The sequence below is a fragment of the Nicotiana tabacum genome, chromosome 9 (assembly GCF_000715075.1).
Source record: "Nicotiana tabacum cultivar K326 chromosome 9, ASM71507v2, whole genome shotgun sequence".
In the NCBI taxonomy this organism is placed as follows: domain Eukaryota; kingdom Viridiplantae; phylum Streptophyta; class Magnoliopsida; order Solanales; family Solanaceae; genus Nicotiana; species Nicotiana tabacum.
Genome location: NC_134088.1, coordinates 30362976 through 30388783, shown reverse-complemented (window position 1 = coordinate 30388783; position 25808 = coordinate 30362976). Strand labels below are relative to the sequence as shown.

Genomic DNA, 25808 nt, shown 5'->3' with positions numbered 1-25808 from the left:
AGATCCAACTTGTCACGATCCCAAAACCTAACGTGTCGTGATGGCGCCTATCGGTGGTACTAGGCAAGCCGACCTTCCCAAAAATACTTCCAAACTAAATATAAAAGTAAAGTAAAGCTTTCCATATCAGGAATATTTTATGAAATCAAAGTTAAACTCAAATTTGGAAATAAGTGCGAAAAACGAGCCCCATACATCGGGGTGTCACCAAGTCATGAGTGTTTAAGTACTTAAATCTATTACAGCCAATGTCTAAATATCAGTACAAAATGGAAAGAAATGAGGAAGGAGTAACAAGGTCCTGCGGACGCTGGCAGCTACCTTGCAGTCTCTAAAACTAAAACAGGCCTCGACTCAACAATCTTCGTGCTCAAACACACCTGGATTTGCACATGTAGTGCAGGGTGTACTATGAATACAACCAACTCATCAAGTAACAGAATTAAATAAAGGTTGAGAAGTAGTGACGAGCTAAATGCAAGTACCGTTCATATCAAAAAAAATTAGTAAAGTGTGGCATGCTTTATAACCACAATTTAAGTCAAATCAGCTTGTTTAGATCAAGTTCAAGTAAATCAATTGGAAATATCTTTCAACAGTTCTCAAATAAGGACTCAAAGCAACTATGAGCATGGATGATGAAATCATATACTGCCCCTTAGGCTAAAATCACTCATTCCTTCCAATCACTCCAACCTCACAATCACTCATGTCTCACCATCACTCATGCATCACAATCACTCAGCACTCGGCACTCGCACTCAGTAGGTACATGCGCTCACTGGGGGTGTTCAGACTCCGGAGGGGCTCCTACAGCCCAAGAGCTATAAACTGCACGGACAACTCATATAATATCATATCATAATCCGCACAGACAACTCACGTGCTAAGGTACAATACCTCACAAATAGGCCCTCGGCCTCACTCAGTCAAAAACCTCTCCAGTATCTCGGGCTCTCAGAAATAAAAAAAATCAGCACAAACAACATTAACATGATGCAACAAATAGAATATTAGAGACTAAGCTATGATGTAGGAATGCATGAACATGACTGAGTACGGGATATCAACTAAAGCAGTGAGAGGACAACAAGAAACGTCCTCTAAGGGTCCAAACAATACTGGCATAAGTCCTATACATGGTATCTAGCATGATTTACAGTAAATCTTCCTAAAGCACATATAGAGCATATAGCTACAACAAGTTGTTCAATGTTACAGTTGCTACGGGGTGGACCAAGTCACAAATATCCAATGGTGCACGCCCACACGCCCGTCACCTACCAAGTGCGTCACCTCCAAATAGTCACATGACACAAAAATCTGGGGTTTCATACCCTCAAGACTAGATTTACAACCGTTACTTACCTCAATCCGAACAAATCTCTACTCCGCAATGCCCTTGCCTCTCGAATCGGCCCCCGAGCGTCCCGAATCTAGTAACAAGCAGTACAATACCATTAATACATGCTAAATGAATCAATTCCACAAGAAAACTACTAAATTAGACTCAAAACTCGAAATCGACTCAAATTCGACCCCCGAGCCCACGTCTTGAAATCCGACAAAAGTCATAAAACCCGAAATCCCATTCACTCACGAGTCTAACCATACACAATTCATCATAATCCGACATCATTTGTCCTCTCAAATCCCCAAATTACTCTCTCCAAAATCTCAAGCCTTAACCTCTTTATTTCACTTCACAAATCCTACTAATTAGTTGAGAAAATAATAGGAAAACACCATAGCTAATGATACTAGAGCTCAAGCAACTTACCTCAGTGAATATCCTTGAATCCCCCTCAAATATCACTCCAAAAGCTCTAAGGTCCGACTAGAAAATGGTGGAAATGAACAAAAATTCGCAAAGTCTTCTATCTACAGGTTCTGCCCAGGTTTTCACACCTACGGCTCAAAACTGTGCACCTACGGAGCCGCTTTTACGCCCAAATCTCCGCATCAATGGAAAATCACTTAAGTGCCCATCTATGCGCCTGCGCTCCCTATCCGCTTCTGCGACCTCGCAGGTGCGGAAAAGACCTCACACCTGCAGCCACTGCTAGTCCTCCTCACTTCCGCATCTACGACTCAGCCTCGCATCTGTGGGCTCGCAGATGCGACCAATCTTACGCACCAGCAGTTCCAGCCCAGGTCCTCTATGTCCGTATTTGCGGTTCACTAAGTGCACCAGCGACCTCGCACCTGCAGCTCCCCCTCCACAGGTGCAGAAATACCAGTAGCAGTAGTTTCAACTACATTTTTCCAACTTCAAACAATTCGTTAACCACCTGGAATCACCCCGAGCCCCTCGGGACCTCAACCAAACATACCAATAAGTCATATATCAACATACAAACTTAGTCGAACCTTCGAATCACTCAAAACAACATCAAAACTCCAAATTACCCTTTGATTCAAGCCTAAGAACTTTTAAACTTTCAAATTCCGCAAACGACGCCGAAACTTACCAAACCTTGTCCGAATGACCTCAGATTTTACACACACATCAAAAATGACACCACGAACCTACTCCAACTTTTAGAAATCCATTCCGACCCCAAGATCAAATTTTCCACTGCCGACCAAAATTGCCAAGTTTCTAACTTTCGCCAATTCAAGTCTAATTCCACTACAGACCTTCAAATCATATTCCGGACGCGCTCCTAAGTCCAAAATCACCTAACGAAGCTAATGGAACCATAAGAATTCAAACCTGAGACTGTTTACACATAAGTCAACATCCAGCTGACTTTTCCAACTTATGGTTTTAAATAAGAGACTAAGTGTCTCAATTCACTCAGAAACCACTCCGAACCTAAACAAACTAACCTGATATATCATAATATTGCTGAAAAGCACAAAAGGAAACAAAAATGGGGGAAATGGGGTTATAACTCTCGAGGTGGTACCTTGGGAGATCCCCTGTTGAGAATTTACTTTTGGGACTACGAGACGGTATCTCGGGAGTGCCCTTTGTTGACATCTCTTTGTTATGGGGTTACACGAGGTTTCTGCCGTGCTATTGTTACTATTGATATTTGCACATGCGGCGTGACAAGGCGGGATATATATATGTGGGTTGCGCATGTGGCGAGACAAGGTGGGAAAATTATTATGCACATGTGGCGAGACAAGGCGGGCAATTACTTTACTATTGCGAGACAAGGTGGAATATTATTATGCACGTGTGGCGAGACAAGGCGAGTGTTTACTTTACTATTACACATGTGGTGAGACAAAGTGGGCTATGTCAGAGATTGATTTGTGAAGATTTGTGATGGCCTGGGGGCATTCTTGTTGTTGATATTTGTTTAGTGGTACACTTATTTGTGAGAACTTTATCTTGTGAAAGTTGTGAGAAAACATTCTACGTGTTGTCCGTTCTTTTCCTTATTCTCACTAGCTGGTATGAACTATGTTAGGACACTTGCACAAGTATACACGTAGTTAAGCACTCTTATCGGATAAGAGGTTTTCTTTATATTGTTGAGTATAGATGAACACCCTTGCTTACTTGCCTTCTAAGTGAGAATGGCTCTATTTGGCACGCGAGTCATTAGAGCGGTTATGAGGTGAAATGAGGGCACAGGATGCCAAGTATTAGGGTTTAGGTATTGAGACCCATGAGTTGTGATTTGTTCGAGGTTGGATACCTCGTGGAGTTTATTGACTAAAACCCGGGGTGAAAATTGTCGTATTGTTGAGTTGTTACTTGTCCTTTATTTATCTGTGATTATCGGATGTAGGTTGTGTTTCCGTTCATTCTTCTATGTCATTATTATGGTATTTCGCTGATAGTTGTTGTTTTCCTTCCTTATTTCATCTACCATATTAATTGCCACTTCGCGTAGTCTTTATGTTGATATCATACTCTGTTGTTTCTATACTTGTACTTGTTCAGGTTATTTAGTCTAGTAGGTGTCTTGACTGTTCCTCGTTACTACTTCACTGAGGTTAGTCTTGATACTTGATGGGTACCACCGTGGTGTACTCATACTAAACTTCTACACATTTTTGTGCAGATCCAGATATTTCAAAGTCAGTTGATCATTAGCTAGTTGTGCGGATTTGTTGCTATGGAGACTCAAGGTAAACCTGATGTTGCGTTTGCAAGCTTCAGAGTCACCTTCTGATTTGTATTCACACTTTTTACTTTATTTCATACAGTTGTATTTTAGAAAACTGTAACCAACTCTATAAAGCTTATGACTTGTACTACCAGTTTTGGGAATTGTAAATTTTATAGAGATTTCTATTTCAAAAGTTGTTAGATGTTATTTATTATTGTTGTTATTCAGTAAATATTAGGCTTACCTTGTCCCTAAGACTAGGTTTCATCACGATACCCAACGGAGGGGAAATTGGTCGTGACAAGTTGATATCAGAGCTCTAGGTTCATAGGTACTACGAGTCATAAACGAGTTTAGTAGAGTCTTGCGGATCGGTGCAGAGACGTCTGTACTTATCTCACAGATGGTACAGATGGTGAGGACAAGAGCTGCAGTTACCAATGACGCTACTCCCGGAGTAAGTGTCGCTAGGGGCAGGGGCAGAGGCCAGCGAGGAGCATGTGTCGCAGCTAGGCAACCTATCAGATCAGCAGTTGAGGAGCCACCAGTAGTTCCCGTAGGGGGACAGGTACCGGAGGCGCCTCCTGTTACCCCTGGACTTCCGGAGACCTTAGCACATTTCCTCAGCATATTTGGTACATTGGCTCAGGTGGGGTTGATTCTGGTTGTGGTTAGGACATCAGCGTCTGAGGAAGAACATCTTAGACTTAAGAGGTACAAGAAGTACCACCCTCCTACCTTCAGTGGATTGGCGACAGATGATGCCCAAGGTTTCCTGCAGGAGTGTCACCGCATTCTCCGTACTATGGGTATTGTGAAGACGAGTGGGGTTGGTTTTACTACGTTCCATCTCAGAGGAATGGATTATCAGTAATGGCGGGCATATGAGTTGAGTAGTCCGGACAACTCAGCTTCACTAACATAGGTTCAGTTTTCAAAGATGTTCTTGAGAGAGTTTGTACCTCAGTCCCTTCGAGATACATGGCGCGCAGAGTTTGAGCAGCTGCGCTAGGGCACTATGTCAGTGTCAGAGTATGCCTTTAGATTCAGTAATTTGGCTAGACATGCACCTCCTTTGGTCGCTACAAATAGAGAGTGTGTCTGTAGATTCATTGAGGGGCTCAGGCATGATATTAGGTTCAGCATGGCTCGGAAGTTAGAGTCGGATGTTTCGTTTCAGCGGGTAGTAGGGATCGCTCGTCGAGTAAAGGGCATGTGGTATCAGGAGAGAGGAGACAGGCCATGAGAGAGAGGACAGGCGAGGTTAGGAGAGAGAGGACAGAGAGGCGAGGAGGCCTCGTAGATTGGAGAGATCTACTGGTCCTTATTTTGGAGGCAGGGTACGACATGGTAGTGGTTTTATGGGTCATCCAGCTCAGTTTGCACTTCAGGCTTCGCATAGTGTTTCAGGTTCTCATGGGTCTCAGAGTACCTGTACCGCATAGTTCCCACAGCCACATCAGTATAGAGATTGCTTCGAGTGTGGAGATAACAGCCACAGGGTGAGAGATTGTCCTAGACTCCGGACAGGTGTGTCACAACGGAGTATTCAGGCGAGTAGACGGCGCCCAAGAAGGGAAAGTCCCGCCCTTTGATGTGTTTCATATAGTAGGCTTGAGACCACTACCCCTGATGATGTCATACAAGTATGCTTTTGATCTATTACAGAAGGGCACCATTCATATTTTGATTCGGTTCCGCTTATCGGGGCCAGTTCCCATATTTGTTGTCCCACCTATGGGTGAGTTTATGACCTAGTATTATGTTTATGTATTTGCCCCTGTTGGGAGATTCTATAAGTGATAGTCATGTCTATTGTTGTTTTAATTCATTATTGAAAGTTACTGTGGCAGGTTTGATATGATTCATGAGTAATTTGGTTACGATTTGTGATTTGATACTCCACTAGGGTGAGAGTTCAGTAAGTGTTGTGATTTTATTGGCAGAATTGAGTTAGTGGAAGATTTCAATTGGTATGATGTGTATTCGGCTTGTGATTCAGAGTTGAGGGTGAGACCCTCGCGATTCCTTGTGATTTTTTCATACACTTTAATTTTTCCTTCTAAATTGATTCATAGGATGGTACTAATAGAGAGTTGTGCATGTTGGGCTTGTTTGATATTTCTCTTATGTGTCTGTCTTTTCATATTTATTCCTTTTCACCTTATGCTTAATTGAGTTTTAGTTTACGAGGTGTGTGGCGGTGGTGTTAGATGTGACTTGTTGATCCGGGTGCATAGTTATGAGGTCTTCGTGTTGCTTGCATCATTGTCAGCATTGTGGAGGTTTGAAATGGGTTGCTAACGGATATGAGGCAAATTGTTGGTGATGGTTGTGATTACGGGAAGCTATTGTGATCAGAAATGTTATTATGGGCCTATGTGTGGTATGTCATGTTGGGTGGTCGTACCTTGTTGATGTAGTCATGAGTTGTTACAGTTAGTTTAGACTGATATCGGGTATGGATTTAGAATCGAGTCTTTTGGAGATGAATGAAAGGTGAGAATTTCGACTCTAAGGCTTATCGATGTTGGTAAAAAAAGTGAATTACAGTTGAGATGGTGTCGTCATATTTATGTGGATTGGGGTGACATGGGGTCACCCGCGGGTGTATGTTGGATATTTGCGTACAGTGATTTGAAGACTTCGAGATAATTCTTGGCACGTTCGAGGACGAACGTTTGTTTATGAGGGGAAGGATGTAACGACTCAGCCAGTCGTTTTGAGAATTTAAGTCCCGTTCGGCATCATAAAGTCCTGAACAGTAACGTATTATATGTATTGATTTGCGTGCATGGTTGAATTCAGTTACCGGATGATTCGGAGTCAAATCTGAAGAAGGATACAAGTTTTGAAATCTTAAGTCTTAAGATTTTTTACCGTAGTTGGAAACTGCGTGAAGACGACTCCAGAATGGAGTTTTTTTCGGTTATGTTAGCTCCGTTGGGTGATTTTGGACTTAGGAGGATGTCCAGACTGTGAATTTGAAGTTTGTACCTGATTTAGGCTTGAAATGGCGAAAGTCGAATTTTTGGAGATTTTGACCGGAAGTGGACTTTTTGATATCGGGGTCGGATTCCTATTCCAGAAGTTAGAGTAGGTCCGTAATGTTGAATATGACTTGTGTGCAAATTTTGAGGTCAATCGGACGTGGTTTGATAGGTGTCAGCATCTGTTGTAGAAATTTGAAGTTTCAAGTTCATTAACTTAGGATTGGAGGGTGATTCGTAGTTTCAACGTTGTTTGATATAATTTGAGACCTCGAGCGAGTCCTTATTAGGTTATGGAAATTGTTGATATGCTTGGACGGGGTCCCGAGGGCCCCGGGTGTATTTCAGACGAGTTTCAGATATTTTTCATGGTTTTGAACATGTCTGGTTCTGGGGTTTTCGCACCTACGACACTTTAGAGCGCAGGTGCGGCTCCTCCTCTATGTGAGACTGGTCGCTTCAGTGGACATGGTGTCCTGGAGGCTCGCTCACTTCTGCGAAGGCCAGCTCACAGGTGCTAAGGCCGCTTTTGCGGTCTAGCGGCCGTACCTGCGAAGAAGCTCGCTTCTACGTTTCCCCTTTAGGCTTTTGCGGTGACGCTGGTGCGGCTGTAAATCTACAGATGCGGTTCCAAGCCTGGCTAGCTGAGTTTGCAGATGCGGACTCTTGTTTGCAAATGCGTTTGCGCAGGTGAGCCTCCTTGTCCGCAGATGCGGAAATCCTGGCAGAATCATTTAAGTCAAGGGTTTGGGCATTTTCTTCATATTTTGAGTTTTAGACTTCGGCTTTGGGAGCTTCCTTGTGGGTCTTTTGAGAAAACCGATTGGGTAAGTGTTCTTCACTTAGAATTTAATATATTCCATAATTTTATCTTCTTTTGTATCATTTAAATTGTGTTTTGAGTTGAGGAAAATAGAGGTTTTTAAAGCAAAATTCCAAAATGAAAACATCATGATTTGAGGGATGAAATGGTATCGGAATTTGATAATTTTAGTATGGATGAACTCGTATTGGAATAGGTGTTCGGGTTTTGTGAAATTTGTCGGGTTCCGAGGTGCGGGCCCGAGGGTCGACTTTTGGGTCGATTTTTAGATTTTGATAAAGATTGAGGCTTTATGATCCGGAATAATTTCATATGAGTTTTACTTGTGCTTTGAAGTTATTTTGGTTAGATTTGTGCCGCCAGGAGGTCATTTCACCCGAGAAGTTCATTTTAGAGTATCGGTCTGTCTTCTTTGAGGTAAGTATCTTGCCTAACTTCGTGTGGGGGAACTACCCCTTGGGATTTGAGTTTTCTATGCTAATTATAGTCCGGGTAGGCGAGGTTACGAGTACGTTCTCAGACTTATATGTGGAAATTGGCCTTTTAGAGTTCTTAGGTCCTTGTATTCACTGATTATGCAGTTGTTATGTTATGAATACGTCTCTTAATTACTAGTTTCACCTCTACCTGCTTTAATATGAAATAATTGCTTCATGATCCTCCCTTGATTCTTATTTGACTCATATGTGCCTTATCTGAAATTGTTATCTCTTCTATTGCCATGTTATCTTTCCCCTAGCTGCTTATCTTCATTTGAAGTTATAATTATCTCTTTTGTAAATGTTCATCTTTAATTGAGGCTATGATTATCTCTCTGCTGCTTATCCCTAATTAAAATTGTTGTATCTCTTTCTTAATTACCAACCTTAAGAGAAGTTAGATATTCTATATTTTAGTTTACTTGTCCTTATTTGGAATTATTCTCCTTGTGTTAGCTCCCTCACTGTCGAATTGTTCATTGCCGACCATTGTTGCATAATATTTCATTTCTTGTTGAGTTGTTATTATTATGACTAGCATTATCTATTTTGGCCACTCCTTGTGAATTAATTCCTCCGTTCCTTTGAGTTCTGGAATTTTTGAGTTGATTTATCTGTCGTACCCTTGTATTAGTGTTATTGTTGATGTTGTACTTGTTGTTCTTGCATATTTACTTTGGGACTATGAGGAGGTACCTCGGAAGATCCCCATGTCTTGCATATTTACTTTGGGACTACGAGACGGTACCTCGGGAGATCCGCCTGTCTTGTGTATTTACTTTTGGCACTACGAGGCGGTACCTCGGGAGATCCCATGTTGAGCATTTACTTTTGGGACTGCGAGACGGTATCTTGGGATTGCCCCTTGTTGACATCTCTTTGTTATGATGTTGCACGAGGTTTATTCCGTGCGATTGTTACTATTGATTTTTGCACATGCGGCGTGACAAGGCGGGATATATATATGTGGGTTTCCATGTAGCGAGAGAAGGTGGAAATATTATTATGCACGTGTGACGAGACAAGGCGGACAGTTACTTTACTATTGCACACGTGGCGAGACAAGGTGGGCTCTGGCAGGGATTGATTTGTGATGATTTGCGATGGCCTGGGGGCATTCTTGTTGTTGATATTTGTGTAGTGATACACTTATTTGTGAGAACTTTATCTTGTGAAAGTTGTGAGAAAACATTCTACGTGTTGTCCGTTCTTTTCCTTATGCTCACTAGCTGGTATGAACTATGTTAGGACACTTGCACAAGCATACACGTAGTTAAGCACTCTTATCGGATAAGAGGTTTTCTTTATATTGTTGAGTATAAATGAACACCCTTGCTTACTTGCCTTCTATGTGAGAATGGCTTTATTTGGCACGCGAGTCGTTAGAGCGGTTATGAGGTGAAATGAGGGCACAGGATGCCAAGTGTTAGGGTTTAGGTATTGAGACCCGTGAGTTGTGATTTGTTCGAGGTTCGATACCTCGTGGAGTTTATTGACTAAAACCCGGGGTGAAAGTTGTCGTATTATTGAGTTGTTACTTGTCCTTTATTTATCTGTGATTATTGGACGTAGGTTGTGTTTCCGTTCATTCTTCTATGTCATTATTATGGTGTTCCGCTGATAGTTGTTGTTTTCCTTTCTTATTTCATCTACCGTATTAATTTCCACTTCGCTTAGTCTTTATGTTGATAACATACTCTGTTGTTTCTATACTTGTACTTGTTCAGGTTATTTAGTCCAGTAGGTGTCTTGACTGTTCCTCGTCACTACTTCACTGAGGTTAGTCTTGATACTTGATGGGTACCGCCGTGGTGTACTCATACTACACTTCTACACATTTTTGTGCAGATCCAGGTATTTCAAAGTCAGTTGATCATAAGCTAGCTATGCGGATTTGTTGCTGTGGAGACTCAAGATAAATCTGTTGCTGCGTTCGCAGGGTTCGGAGTCACCTTCTGATTTGCATTCACGCTGTTTACTTTATTTAATACAATTGTATTTTAGAAAACTGTAACAAACTCTGTAGAGCTTATGACTTGTACTACCTGTTTTGGGAATTGTAAATTTTATAGAGATCTCTATTACAAAAGTTGTTAGATGTTATTTATTATTATTGTTATTCAGTAAATGTTAGGCTTACCTAGTCCCTAAGAGTAAGTGCCATCACGATACCCAACGGAGGAGAAATTTGGTCTTGACAAATCTCTAATCAAGTTTTACTTATTAATACAAGTAATTAAACTAACAAGTTGAGTTCAAATAGTGCAAGTATTGCATAATAAAGTCCTATGTCTACCCGAACATAACATGATTTTTAGTTACGTACGGACTCTCGTCACATCGTGCGTACGTAGAACCCACAATTTAGTAGCAAATAACAGTTTAGACACCTATAGGGTTAATTCTCTCTTATAAGGCTAGGCAAGAGACGTATCTCATTTTCAAGTCCACTTCCTGGTCCACAAATCACACTAAAAAGCCTCAAGTCGGTGCCGAGCAATCCAAAACTAGCCAAAAATTGTACAAACTAATCAATATTTTCTCAAAAGCTCATAATTACCTCACCCAATTTGGAAGATTCCTAAAATTCATCCCTGGACCCACGTGCCCGAATTTTGGTTTTTTCGAAAATAAATATTACCCATAACCTCACGAACATAAATATATAATTTCTACTGAATTCCATAATCATGTTCGTGATCTATCTCATTTGTATCAAAACCTAAGTTTTTTTCAACAAAATCCTATAATTTCAACAATTTACATGTTAAAATCTACCCAAAATCCATGCATTAAACTCACATAAAGTAGTAATTACTTACCATAAAATGCTAGGTGAAAAATCCCTCTACAAGAGCTCCAATATCGGCTAACCCAAAGTGAAATAAGAGAAAATGAGCCTAAATCTCGATTTAAATCATGTTTATGCCTAGTGGTCCATACTTCACGATCGCAAAAAGGGCCTTGCGATCGCAAAAGCTAAAATGCCAACGCTTAGAAAAAAGCTCTTCGCGAACATGAACGGACCGTGTCCTCGTGATCGCGAAGGCTAGCCCAGCCCATGCTTCGTAAATGCTACCTGCCCTTCATGAACGCGAAGGGCAATGACCCACTGACCACAAGCCTTCTTATCCTTCAACGCGAACGTGGACGTACTGTCGTGAACGCAAAAGCCATAGGCTTGACCTTTACGAATGTGATCACGTGATTGCAAAACGCGAAGAACAAAAATGCACATCCCTGGATTCCTTCTTCGTGAACGCAAACCCATCTCGACGCCTCGAAACACATAAAACAACATCGAAACTAAGACTCGCACCCCAAAACCAAATTGATCAACTTAAGAACTTCACATTTCTTCAACTATCTCCCAACACGTCGAATCATACTTAGACAACTCAGAATGATGCCAGATTTTGCGTACAAGTCATAAATCACCCTACTCACTTATTCACAGGCTCGAACCAAATTTAAAGAACTTGAAAACCTTCAATGTGCCAACTTTCAACATTAGGCACCGAAACGCTCCTGGATCACCCGAAACTCGATACGAACATACACCCAAGTCAAAAATCATCATATAAACCTAGTGGAACCATCAAATATAGGTTCCAACATCGTATATTTAATATGTTGACTCAAGTCAAACTTGGTCATCTTAGGCCACTATTAAGGAACTAAGTATTTCGATTTCAGTCCGAATCCTTCCAAACACAAACCAACCATCCCCGCAAGTCATAAAATAGTAAAAGCATATATGGGGAGTCTTAATTAGGCAAACGGGGATCTAGAAAGCAAAACGACTGGTCGGGTGGTTACAAGTAGAATCTAAACTTGGTTTCAAAATATTATCTAGGCGAATTTGATGGTATTTGATTCCAAGTTTTGGATATGTTTTAGATATTAAAGTCTAATTTTCGAGAAATCAAAAAGTTCATTATTTGGATTTTTCCACAGCAAGATATGAATCATTTTTTGCAAGCGCGTAAATTTGATGATTTTAAATGTGACTAAGATAAAAGGCGAACAATGTAAAGCAAAAAAGAAGCAATATTACCTATGATGAATTTAATATCCACTAGTTCAATCTAACATAAAGATAAAAAGGGAGATAATGCTAATAGTATAATCTAAATAGAACTTGTAGTTGACCAATTCTTGATAGTTAGTCTCCAGGTTCTTCTTCTTCTCCTCGAGATTGGCCGAATCATCAATAATTAGCAAATTTACATTGTCATGTGAAGAGACCTTAGTCTCGGCAGCTGAAACTTTTGCTTGAATATCTTCAACCTCGTTTTGAGTCGCTTCTATAACACCTTCGAGATTCTCCCCCTCTTGTTGTAATGTGTGCAACCGCTTTACAACTCTCTTCAGTTTCATTTCTATAGAGAAAACTTTCTTGACTTTCTCGCTTGCTTCAAGTTTGAATGATTCTATACGCCCCTTAGCTTTGGAAATCAGCTCTAGCTTCTTATCTTCACTCGTTTAATTAGCCAAATTGGATCGATCTTGGTCATACGTAACGGCAAGCTCGAAAAGAGAATTCAGAAAAGTTTCTAATGGGGAAAGAACCAAAACATTCACCTTCTTCATAAGATCTCAGTGATTTGCTCCATATAAGATGAGAGCAATTATGCACGAGTTTTGGAGAGTCTATCGCAAATATCCTCCTAAATTCCCAAGATGAATTCCTTTTTTCGATAAATAGAATGCTCTTTCCTTCAGAAATAGATACTGTTGCATTTATCGTTCGTAGAACACAAGTTATCTCATTTGTAGTTTCTCTTTTTAGGGCTTTTTCATGAGAGAGAGATGATGCCTTTGAAGACGACTTTACTTTAGACGTAGGCTTTGTAATGGATTCATCACTAACTTGCGCCTTATCATGTGGGGATGCCATCGGGTGCCCAATGGCCTTTAGCTGCACAAGGAAAAGGCAAAGAAAGAAAGTAATATTTGTTCAAAAAAAGGGACAAAGGCGAGATTATTTTATTCTACCTCTTTGTTACAAGTTGTATGCGTTCTTGAGGGACTACCAAAACTTGGAACCTCTACAATCTCTTTTGGGTTAGGCCTTTTTATTTTCCAGTGTTGATCTTCGTTGGTACTTTGGTTTGTATCTTGTGGAACTCGCATGCCAAATGGAAGATCTTGAGGGTGTTTCTCAATATTGTTGAAGTGCACACTACCTCTTTCAAAGACGCCTTTATGGATTTAAGATTCCTTTTCTTATGTTGTGTAACTACTTTTGGGATTGGAGTATGTGGTTCATTGACTTTTTGAGAGCCTATTTCCAACACCTTGATCTTCATCTCCTAAAGGGGTAGTAGAGTTTGGCCCAACGTTGTCTACCAAAGCTTGTAAATTATCTTCAAGAAACTTCCCATGCGCTTTCTCCCACCAAGAAATATAATTGGTGTAGAAAAGCTTCTCTACAAGATCTCCCGTTGGGGGAAAAGCCACATGTGACATAGATTGATACAGTGTGCAAATCCTCCAAAATTTGAGTCCTTCATATAGAGAAGCGCCACAGATATCATTCTCCAAAAACCTGGGGACGTTCTAGTAAAACCCAATTGACCGACCAAACCGATACGGACTATATGGCTCAATAATGAATGAGTTATCATACCTCAAATGGAGGTAATTAAAACGTAAGCTCATGAAGTAATTTGACTCAAACTCATGAGGGGCCTCGTTATCCATATAATAATAAGGACGAGAATTAGTTAACAATGTTGGTGTCTAAACTATATTCTCTTCATCGTGGATGCATTTCTTGCATCTTTCTTATCAAAATAAGTCGCGGCGCCCTCTCCTGAGTATGCCACCATCAAAAGGACAGATGGGCCCTTAGCTAGTGCGCAATGGGTTTTGAGGTAATGGGCAAGCCAACCGTAAACATAATGGATAGGAAAACAAACTATGACCTGATCAAGTTGGGAAAAACATGACATCTTATTCAAGCCATGATAGATACTCGCCAAAACTGAGACTGCAAGGCTAATCTTTCGCCCGCTTGCCATCTTAAAAGTATCGGGACGAATGAAGTTCTCTACCTTATAGGGAAATACAAAAGCACATAGACAACATGATAAGAAGGTTGTTAGATATGTTTAATCTTTCTTGTCAGACCTCACCTTAAGCTTGGAAAATATAACTTCTTCATCACTTGACCACCTAGTTATCTCGGGGATAACTCCGTTAGGATTATGTGTTGACTTTAGGTGCGCGAATTTATTATCCTTCCGCAGTGGGGAATGTTTATATATTAAATATTTCTTATACCAAAACATTGTCCACTTTCTCAAAGAGACCTTTTGGTTGACACCCGTACCTTCCTTAAGATGATGAAAATCAACAAATAAATACTCGCAAGATCGAGGAATGAATATCATTTGTTTTTCATCTAAACATGTGAGTTCCCTTGTATTACGTATCATTTCTTCGTATGGAAAACCTGCAATGGGAAAACCCCCTAGAATATGTAAGTCCCAAAGAGAGATATATAGCTCCCCAGCTTATGTAAGAAGTGTGTTCATCTTGGGGCACCAAGCATCACAAAATGCTTACAAAATGTTCAAGCTTCGATCATAGGTAAAAAGCGAGGCATACACAGCATCACAAAACTTTGTTGTACTCAGGTTTTGTTGGCTTCTACCAAGTACATCCTCGGCCCATTCCCAATATCCTAGAATGTGACAATACTCGCCCTCGATCATTACCTCCTCAATGCATTTCTCCTTGAATTATGCAACGCCCTAAATTCGAAAGAGTTCTAGCAATGTTTACGTAACGAAGGATTGGCGCTTGGAGGGACCACGTCTTGGACAATGGATTAGAAGTAGACTTTTGCTCCAAAGTCCAATTTTCTATATGGAGCGGGTTTCTCAAGGAATGCCATGAGGATGCATACCGGCCAACTTGTGGGGTGTGAATCAAAAATTGGTTTTTTCTATGCCATCTTCATGCTCGATTATGAGATATCTAAGTTTGGAGGAAGGTGAGGTATAGTCTCTGAATTTACCATCTCTTTGGACTGCAAAGAAAAAAAAGTCATTAATGTCTTAATCAAGAATAACTGAATGGGTACAAAGGTCCTAATGGATGAAGTGGCCTTTGATTTTCGGGCGGGGGTGAGTATCTATCCCTTCACACCCTGAGAGTAATCTCTCTGATGTTCATACGGGGATGAGTATCCATCCCTTCACACCCTGAGAGTAATCTCTCCTATATTCGGGATGGGATGAGTACCCATCCCTTCACACCCTAAGTAATCTATCCGGTTTTCGGGCGGGGATGAGTATCCATCCATTCACACCATGAGTGTAATCTCTCTAATATTCGAGTGGGAATGAGTACCCATCCCTTCCTTGAGATCAATCTCTCCGATATTCGGGCGGGGATAAGTCCCATCCCTTCACACCCTAAGTAATCCCTCCAGTTTTTGGGCTGGGATGAGTATCCATCACTTCACACTCTAAGAGTAATCTCTCTGATATTCGGGTGGGGATGAGTATAACAATTAAAGCATTTAACAAGTAATATTTGAAAACAATAAATAAATATTCCAACCCTCTTGCTTAACGCGTTACTACATATATACTATCGTCACCTTACATATACGCAGTCCCCACACATAAATCAAATAGTAAATAATCCAATCAAGTCCTACTTTCCACAACTCAAAGTTAGATACGACACTTACCTCTTTGCGCAACCAACTCAACAATCAACCACACCTTCTCCTTTCGAACAAGCCTCCAAACCAACCAAATCTAGCCAAATATCGTCCAAACAATTCAAAAAATCTTTAGAAACTACCCACGGATGAAAAGATTCAATATTGGATAAAATTTAAAGAGTCAACAAAAGTAAACCCCGAGCCCTCTTGGTCAAAATCTGAGATCTGGACTAAAATCCGATTACTCATTCACCCCCGGAGCCCGATTATGTGATTTATTTGGAAATCCGACCACAATTTGATGTCTGAATCTCAAATTTATAAAATCCCTAAATTCTACCAAATTCTATATTTTTACCATGAAAATCCCATATTTGATATTAAAAACTCATTAAAAGTAATGGGGAACTGAAAGAATGTGGATTAGAGTTGCTTACCAATGATTTTAGGAAGAAAAGCTCTCAAGAAAATCACCTCTAGAGTATTTAGGGTTGAGAAATTGAGTAAAATAAGTTAAGTCCTTATTTTCCCATCTTGTACCTAGTTGCAGGTATCGTTATTGAGAACTAATGTTCGCAATTGCGACCATCGCAAATGCAAAAAACTGGTTGCAAATGCGAAGAGAGCCCCCAAACTGCTAAAGTAGCAAATGCGACAAAACATCACATTTGTGATACACTCCTTCATCGCAAATGCGGTCAAAGGTTTGCAATTGCAAACCTGACTAAGTCTAGTGCCTAGTCGCAAAAGTGACCAAGCATTCGCAAAAGTGATATAGTGATGTCCGCAATTGCAGACAACTCTTCGCAAATGCGAAGACTGTCGTGCCTAGTCCTTTTTCGCAAATGCGATCTCGACTTCGCAAAAGCGGAGTTCGCATTTGCGAACAGGTCCTCGCAAATGCGAGACTTGCAGATCAACACTAGAAACTGAAGCACACCAACTATCTCAAATCATCCAAAACTCATCTGATACACACCCGAAACTCACCTAAGCCCCTCGGGATCCAAACCAAGTGTCATAACATCCTAGAAAGTTGATCGCTACCTCAAATCATCAAAATAACATCAAATAACATGAATCAATCATCAAAACTCATGATTTTCAACTTGAAAATGCATTTTCATAATTTTTCACATAACGCGCCGAAATGCGCTTGGGTTTCCCTGTACCGCAACCAAATGTGCGAACAAGTCTAAAAATAGCATACGAGACTACTGCAATCGTCAAAACACCTATCTGAGGTCATTTACCAAGAATGTTGACTGTGGTGAACTCAAGTCCAAATTTAAGCCTAAAATCATATTCTCTTCAAATTCTTACGTAAACACTTTCTGAAAAATGACATGGACCACGCACGGAAATCAAGAAACATCAAATGAAGCTAATAGAGGTCTCGAAATACGGAATCAAAGTATAGTACCTAAAACGGTCAATCAGATCGTCATAGATGATTAACAAGTGAAGAAAAAGAATATTTGAGAGAAAAGGAGCTAGAGTAAGTAAAATAGCTCCTTAATTTTGTATCTTATAAATTAATATTATATACTGCCGAGGGTTATGATGAGATGGATAGAATCTTTTTATTTTTAACTAGAGAATTAGGGTTTGAGCACTTATAATGGAAAAAGTTCTAATAGGAAGCATTCTCTCCTTTAATGTACTTTATGCAGCATAGTTCCAAATTAGTAGAGGCCCCAATGAGGATATTAAATACCAGGTGAAAAATAAAAAAGTACTCTGAACATTTTAGAGAGGAACAAAGAGCATACATGTTAGAAGCAATATAGTGAAAGTGGGTAAATTTCATTAATGCATGGTACTTATTTATGTGAACCTATTTCTTTTTTGGTCCGTTCCAAAAAGAATAACCCATTTCTAAATTTGGAAATAATTTTGCTTAAACTTACAATTCTACCCTTAATGAGAAGCTTTTATAACCACACAAATACTCTGGGGGCCTTTTTGACTTGTTTAGGACCACAAATTTCAAAAGTCTTCATTTTTTCTTAAACTCCGTGTCCAGTCAAACAGGTTCATATAAATTGGAACGGATGAAGTAATTATTAGGTACTTACAAATAATTCTCCTTGGAAAAGATATTGATTTTATTTCTCTAATCTATTTACTTGAGCTTCCAAGCTTTTCCCCATTCCATATTGAATCTCTTTAGTCTTCCAAAAATCATAACAACAATGAGAACCATTTTACCTTCATCACTCCATCTCCCTGCAAATCCATACGATTTATTCTTACAAGTTGGGTTTGGATTTATCAACCGATCACAACTATATCCTTTTGAGAAACCAACATTTCCATATGCACTACCAAAAAAAAAGAAAATTAAGAATCAAATTAGGAATTATTCTACAACTTTAGGTTTCTTTGTTTATCCTTTTTTCTTTTCTTTTTTTATATATAGAAATAGACAAATAAAAAGATGGAAAGAAATACTTCGTAATTTACCTTATGACTTCAAATGCAATATTAAATACATTGAAGTTGAGTGGATCAGCTTTCAAACTTTTCCTTTCCGTGATGCAGATAAGAATAATAAATATGACAATATAAGAAAGCTGAGAAAATATGACATTTTCTGCAAGCTTTCCTCTTTCTTTCTTTTTCCCTGGAAGATCTTCTCGATACTCTTCAACTCCTTTTACGGGTAAAAATGTAGTATATGGGGGAAGATACCTGTAAACAATTAAAGAAATTTTCTATGTGAGAAACACTACAATTCACGTATTTTAAAAACAAATTTTGAAATTTTAAAATAACCATCACAAAAGAAACAAAATTATTCTTACTCATATGCATGGCTACTTAAGTCAACGAACCACACAGTCAATCTCGAAAGTTTCACATGGAAGTAAGATCTTTAGGTAAACAAAATATGTAAGTCAATGTCATGAAGCAATAATTGCTAGCATAAAATAATTCCACGACATTGGATAGTGATGACAGTTCTTTCTTCCAATAATTTAAGCATGGTTATATCACTTGTGACTCGTGGGCCTTAGTGTTTCTAGTACTGTACTAGAAATTGGAACAGACAAATAACATGTTATGTCAAAATTTTGATCATGAAATTCTCATACATATTAGCTGGACAAAAAAACTCAACTTCGATAGAAAGTATATCTAAATCACATTACATCCACCTTAATTTGTAACCATTGGGCCAAGATTTGACCGACATATCATGTCAGAATGAAAAGTTTTGTTTTCTTAAAAGAAAATTAGAAGTGGCAAAATTAACTCAGACTTATTTGACCCACCTAATTCGCTCAAGTTTTAATAGGTTTGGGCTTGAATAGTTTTGAAGATAGGCTGTTTTGGGCTAGCCCAAGTTAACCCATAAAAAATCATCACCCCTAATGGACCCATGATGATGCCTAATCTTTACCCTATGGAAATGCTCAATCTTAAAATTCTACCTTATCCTTGTTTTTGAAAATATTTTCTAATTCTTCCATGTTAGTTTAAATGTTTGAAAAATATTTTTTTTATGAATTCGTTTTCTCAAATTGGTGGAAATTTTTTTCTATATCAAGAGAAGGGACAATATTTTTTAAAACTTTTTTTCAATCTTCCACATCTCCACCGAGCCTCACCACCCCCATCAACCACACCAACCCCACCCAACTCCTACCACATCCCCATCCCCACCTCGCCCCCACTCTCACACATGCACCACCCAATCCCATCCCTACCCCGACCTCATCCTAGATATATAAAAATATTATTTAGAGTACTTCTGTTCATATGATGTAGAAAAAATATTTTCATTAAAATCAACAAAATGAGTATTTTTTTCATGACGTAGAAAAATTAATCTCTTTCATTTCAACAAAAAATATATATTATTTTCATGATGTCGAATGATTTATTTAACTAACTGTTATAGACAAAAATAATCATCCAACATGAAAAAAAAACCCTGAAAATAAAGAGAAACACATTAAAATAACAACTTACCCAATATTATTCCACACTATGGGGTCTGGGGAGGGTAGTGTGTACGCAGACCTTACCCCTGACCTTGTGAGGATAGAGAGGTTGTTTCTAATAGACTCTCGACTCAGGAAAGTATAAGCACCACATTAATGAAAATATAGACAAGGGACAGTACCAAAAATCATATAAAAGCAAAATAAAACAACAAGATAGTAAGGTGATCAACAATGAAAAAAATAACGGTTAGTCATAAAAACCTATTACCAACAGAAAGTGAGATTGTGTGTCAATACTATTGTTACGAACACTCTAGACTACCTACTCTACTACCCTAATCCTCTACCTACATACCTTCTTATCAAGGGTCATGTCCTCGGTCAGCTGAAGTTGCGCCATGTCTTGCCTAATCACCTCTCCCCACCTCTTTTTTCGCCTACCTCTACCTCTCTGTAGGCCCTCCACTGTCAACCTCTCACACCTCCTCACAGGAGCGTATGTGGTCCTCCTCCTCACATGACCAAACCACCTAAGTCGCGCTTCCCGTATCTTATCCTCAATAGGGGTCACACTCACCTTGTCGCGAATAACTTATCATATCTAACCTGGTGTGCCCGCACATCCATCTAAACATCCTCATCTCCGCTACCTTCATCTTTTGGACATAAACGATCTTGACTGGCCAATACTCAGGCACATACAACATCTTTGGTCTGACCACCACTCTGTAGAACTTACCTGTAAGTGTCGGTGGCACCTTCTTGTCACAGAAAACACCCGAAGCGAGTCTCAATTTCATCCATGCCACCCCAATATGATGTGTGACATCTTCATAAATATACCCACCCCCCTGAATAATACATCCAAGATACTTAAAACTTCCTCTCCTAGGGATGACTTGCGAGTCCAACCTCACCTTCCCTCCCATCCTTGAGTCTCGCCACTAAACTTACACACCATGTATGTTGTCTTGGTCCTGCTCAACTTGGAACCTTTATATTCCAAGGTCTGCATCCATACCTTTAATTGCGCATTGACATTGTGTCGAGTCTCATCAATCAATACAATATCATCTACAAATAACATGCACCACGACACCTCACTTTGGATTTGGCGCGTCAGTACGTCCATCGCCAGAGCAAATAAAAAGGGTTGAGTGGCGACCCCTGATGGAACTCCATCATAACAGGAAAATGGTCTGAGTCCCCACCCACCATCCTCACTCGGGTCTTTACTCCATCATACATGTCCTTTATCAACCTAACGTAAGCAATAGGGACATCTATAGCCTCCAAACATCTCCACAAAACCTCCCTCTGAACTTTATCGTGCCCCTTTTCTAAGTCGATGAACAGCATATGCAAGTCCTTCTTTCTCTCCCTAAATTGCACCATCAATCTCCTAACAAGGTGGATGGCTTGTGTTGTCGAACACCCCGGCATAAACCCAAACTGGTTCTCAAAAATAGATACACTTCTCCTCACCCTTAGCTCTACCACTCTCTCCTAGACTTTCATATTATGGCTAAGCAGCTTGGTACCCGATAGTTATTACAATTTTGGATTCATAACAAATAAAATTTATGTCATTAAAATAACGAACGGTACTTAGCTATTTTTTAGGTATCACAAAAAAATAAAAGTAAGCACTCAAGATATTTTTCCTACGACAAGAAAAGAAAATATTCTTTTTGTTGAAATAAAAAAAATACTACCTCCGCTCCAATTATGTGAACCTGTTTGACTGGGCACGGAGTTTCAGAAGAAATGAAAACTTTTGCAATTTGTGGTCCTATACAATTCAAAAAGGGCCCCAGAATATTTGTGTGGTTATAAAATCTTCTTATTAAGGGTAAAATTGTAAGTTTAAGCAAAATTGTTTCCAAATTTAGAAAGGGAGGTCATTTTTTTTGGAACGGACCGAAAAATAAATATTTTCACATAAACTGGAATGGAGGTAGTACTTTTTTCTATAACAGGAAAAGAAAGTGCTCATTTTGTGAAAATGAACATACTTTTCTACATCATGAAAAGAACGTACTCTTTTTGTTGAAACAAAAGAAAATATTTTTTCTATAACATGAAAATAAAGTTCTTATTTTATGAAAAAGAAAATATTTTTTTGACATCATAAAAAGAAAGTATATATTTTATTAAAATAAAATAACATACTTTTTCTACATCATAAATACAAAAATTTTATTTTGTTGAAATGAAAAAGAAAATAATTTATCTACAACATTAAAAGAAAATACTTTTTCTACAACAGGAAAAGAATGTACTCATTTTGTGAAAAAGAAAATATTGTTTCTCATGAAAAGAAAGGATTTTTTTTTTGTTGAAAGAAAAGAAAATATTTTTTCTTCAACATGAAAAGAAAGTACTCATTTTGTGAAAAAGAAAATAATTTTTTTACATCATTAAAAGAAAGTACATATTTTATTGAAATGAAAGAAAATACTTTTTTCACATCATAAAAAGAAAATATTCATTTTGTTGAAATGAAAAATAAAATACTCTATCTACAACACTAAAATAAATTACACTAAATAATATTTTTATTTAGAGTAGGGGTGGGTGTTCAGGGGTAGGGTGATGGTTGGGGTGGTGGGAGATGGGTTGGGGTGGGCGAAAATTCTAATGTTGCTATTTTCTTATTATTCTGATCTTTATTATTTTTATTCCAAAACACAAATAATTTTTATATATGCTTGTTTAAAAGTTGACAACACTACAAAGATTTGGGTCAATTTGGGCGAATTAGATTTCAACTCATTGTTTAACTCATCTTAACTCAACCTAATCTTAATTCAAGTGAACTTTGGGTAGGATTGGACGATGACCCATCTAATAAGTCAGTCCATCATGACGAGCCCAAACAACCCATTTGGCACCCCTAAAGAAAATATAATCCTTTGAATGTGTGTTAGGTTTGTGTGGTAAAGTCCTTTATGTAGAGATTACAATATTGAGGATTGTCATATTATGCCGACTAGGAATACCGAATTGCAGTGGCGGACCCAAGTGGTGGCTAGCGGGTTCAACTAAACCCGTTTAACAAAAAAATAATACTGTGTATATGTATAAATTAGGATTAAAGCTGTTTAAATTTTGCATAAATATTTTATTTGAACCCACTTGACAACTACTATTTTACGACTAAATTTATATACTTCTAAGATTGAACCCGCTTGCACAAAATCTTAGGTCCGCCACTGATATGGGCTTATGTCATACTTTATACTTAAACTTAAATAGTTGCCTACACGCAACAGATTAAAAATAAAAATAGTCAGAGTGAACATATGATTCATGTATAATTGTGTTAATATCAGTTTATAATTTATTTATATCTCGGTTAGAAAAGTAAACAATAAATTGGGTTAACTATTTGCGTAAAGATTCCTTCCTTCACCCCCCCCCCCCAAAAAAAAAACAAAACTTGAGCCGTCGAAAAATTTATTTTTGCAAGTCAAAACATGCTATACTATTTTTGGATTGGATTCTACAACAATAATTTTGTTATATCTTCTATTTCCTTTGTTAATGCACTTTACTATGTTAATATGGGTTGTCTTTTTTCTTTTTTCCTTTTTGTTAAATTTTACTGCACCTACCAAAGACAAACCCCTTATCAGCCAGGGACCAACCAGACAATAGAATCCTTCCAGCTACCCTCAAATGAAAAGAATCTCAGAAAAATAAATCAGATGGAACAGGCCCCAAATCAGCTACATTTAAACTTTACTATAGCGGACCGGAATTTTAGTAACTCAGCTATGTGAACTTTTACCTTGTTAGCTAGTGTTTAATACCATTTCTCCTTCCCCTCCTCTATGAATAAATAGCAAAAACATATGTCGGTTAATGGTGCGATTTGAGAAAAATTATTAGGCTCATATTCTCTCCCTCCTATAATGCTTATAGATAAAGTGCTTCTTTTCAGATTAGTTCTTGTTGCAATCGCTTCGATCCACCTCGATAAAAAAAATCTAATATGCCTTGAGAATTTTCTTCCGACAGACTTCCCTATACTCAAAGTGAATTATCTAAGTGCTATCCTTTCTTTCATTGGTTATCTAGTAATTATTTGATTCCGCCTTTAAAGTTGGCTCCTACTCCTCCTCCTCCTTTTAAGGTTGGATCAGGGGTCGTGGTATGCCTAGGTCGGAATTGAAAAAATGGTACAAAATATTCAGTTACAATATATATGACTAACAGGGAAAAAAACCCTATCTCATGTGTTTTATATTATCATTTCCTACGTCTTTAACAAAAGATCTCCTATAAAATTGATCATTTAACCCCTAAACCCGTCGAAATCCTCCATTCTTCAGAACTAAGCGTACAGTTTATTGCCATTTTAAGAACGTAATTAATCAAGTATCAAAACCAAATGATAAAATGTAGTACCAACTAAGAAGCAAAATTATAAAGATACTTACATCATTGCCATGAGCACTACCAAAACGGCTGGATCAATGGCAGAGATATCTACGACGGACTCACCAGCGTGTCTTGTGTTCACAACTTGGTAAAATGAACCCACAATTTTCTGGTAACTATTTAGCCCATTCAGGGTATCGGAATTCCATTCATAAGTGCAAAACAAAAATAACTGCAATGATATGAACCCAAACACCGTAACCACTAAAAATCTTGAACTTAGGCCAGGAAACAAGTGGAGATGTCCTATCTCTCTTGAATTCTTCAACAAAAACTTAGCTTCCCTTTTTTTGAAGAATTTTCCGACGAACCAAACAGAAACTCTCAAACATGCTGGATACAATGTGTTTCCAAACAGTATTGAGGGAATTAGAATCAAAAGAAGTCCTGAATTCTTGCTAAATGCAGCCATATTTTCGTTTGTCGGAACGAAACCACAGCTTGCAAAGGTAGAAACAACTGTGAAAATAGCGAAGGTGGAGGTTTTTAGCCCCTTGTTTCTTAGTACATCTTTTGTACTTGAGACACAGGCTAGGTACACTAGAACTGATGAGATACCAAGAATGTGCATGACTAAAAAATATACTAAAACTACAACCCCTAGGAATTTAATAGAAATGTACTTGAGAGTTTGAGTATCTGACGATGAACCAAAATCATCTTGATCAAATTCATCTTTTTCTAAGTTGGATTTTGGGGAATCAGGTATTACCACAATGTTCAACTCAATATCGTCATTAAAATTTGTGTTTCTTGGAGAAGTGGTAGCACTACTAATTACTGACTCAATTTTGCTATCTTTTCTCCATGGCTTAAACTTAGGCCTAATTAAATGAAGACCAACCATAGAAGTGAAGACCTCACCACCTATTAGCATCAAAAATGTTATAAGAATAAGTTGTGAATTGGAAAAGACTTCCATTTCTACAGTGGACATGCTCGAGACTGTCACAGCAGAAACAGAAGTGAAGTACAAGTCTAAATTCCTAGGTGCAAAATCACCACTAGTACTCCTTGATTTCAAGATTCTGAGAATCCAAAAACCAATAAGGGAGATGAAGATGAAGTAAAAAAGTTGTACGAAAAATTTGTGAACTCTAAGAAGAATGAATTTGTAAAAGCAAGAAATGAGGAAGCATGTTGATCTAACAAAGCAAACAAGGTTTGAATATACGGAGTTACAAAGATGTTGTAGCTTGTTTCCAAAATAAGATAAACTCTTCATGGTTTTAGCCCAATAATTAAAGAAAAGCTCAAAAAACTTTCTTCTTGGGGTTTTGTGAAATAATATGTGGAAAGGTATATATAAAGGTAGTAATCATGAAAAATGTTGAACTTTCTTGGATATAATTGTTATTTC

General features: G+C 38.5%; 1 protein-coding gene and 1 long non-coding RNA gene across 9 annotated transcripts in view; one reads left to right on the top strand and one right to left on the bottom strand.

The window, feature by feature from the left end:
• The window catches only part of LOC142164201 (uncharacterized), a 26712-nt gene extending 14445 nt beyond the window's left edge, over positions 1–12267 (top strand). The window contains exon 3 of the long non-coding RNA XR_012694823.1: positions 4026–12267. This is a non-coding gene — a long non-coding RNA (uncharacterized LOC142164201). The remainder of the gene's footprint in view (positions 1–4025) is intronic.
• LOC107787555 (cation transporter HKT1;3) overlaps positions 1–25808 on the bottom strand; it is a 26904-nt gene extending 1096 nt beyond the window's left edge. The window contains exons 1-5 of one of the 8 annotated variants that reach the window (XR_012694820.1): positions 24448–25807; positions 18516–18743; positions 18128–18373; positions 16074–16143; positions 142–1436 (exon numbers count right to left, since the gene is read on the bottom strand). Coding sequence is in view for 4 of the 8 variants with exons in the window: in XM_016609145.2 (XP_016464631.1) it covers positions 18175–18373; positions 18516–18743; positions 24448–25673 (1653 nt within the window). In the remaining 4 variants the exon portion in view is untranslated. Of the gene's footprint in view, positions 1–141; positions 1437–12399; positions 16144–18022; positions 18374–18515; positions 18744–24447 lie in introns of those variants that run through there. The other 7 variants (XR_012694822.1, XR_001648440.2, XR_012694821.1 and 4 more) reach the window with 7 other exon arrangements.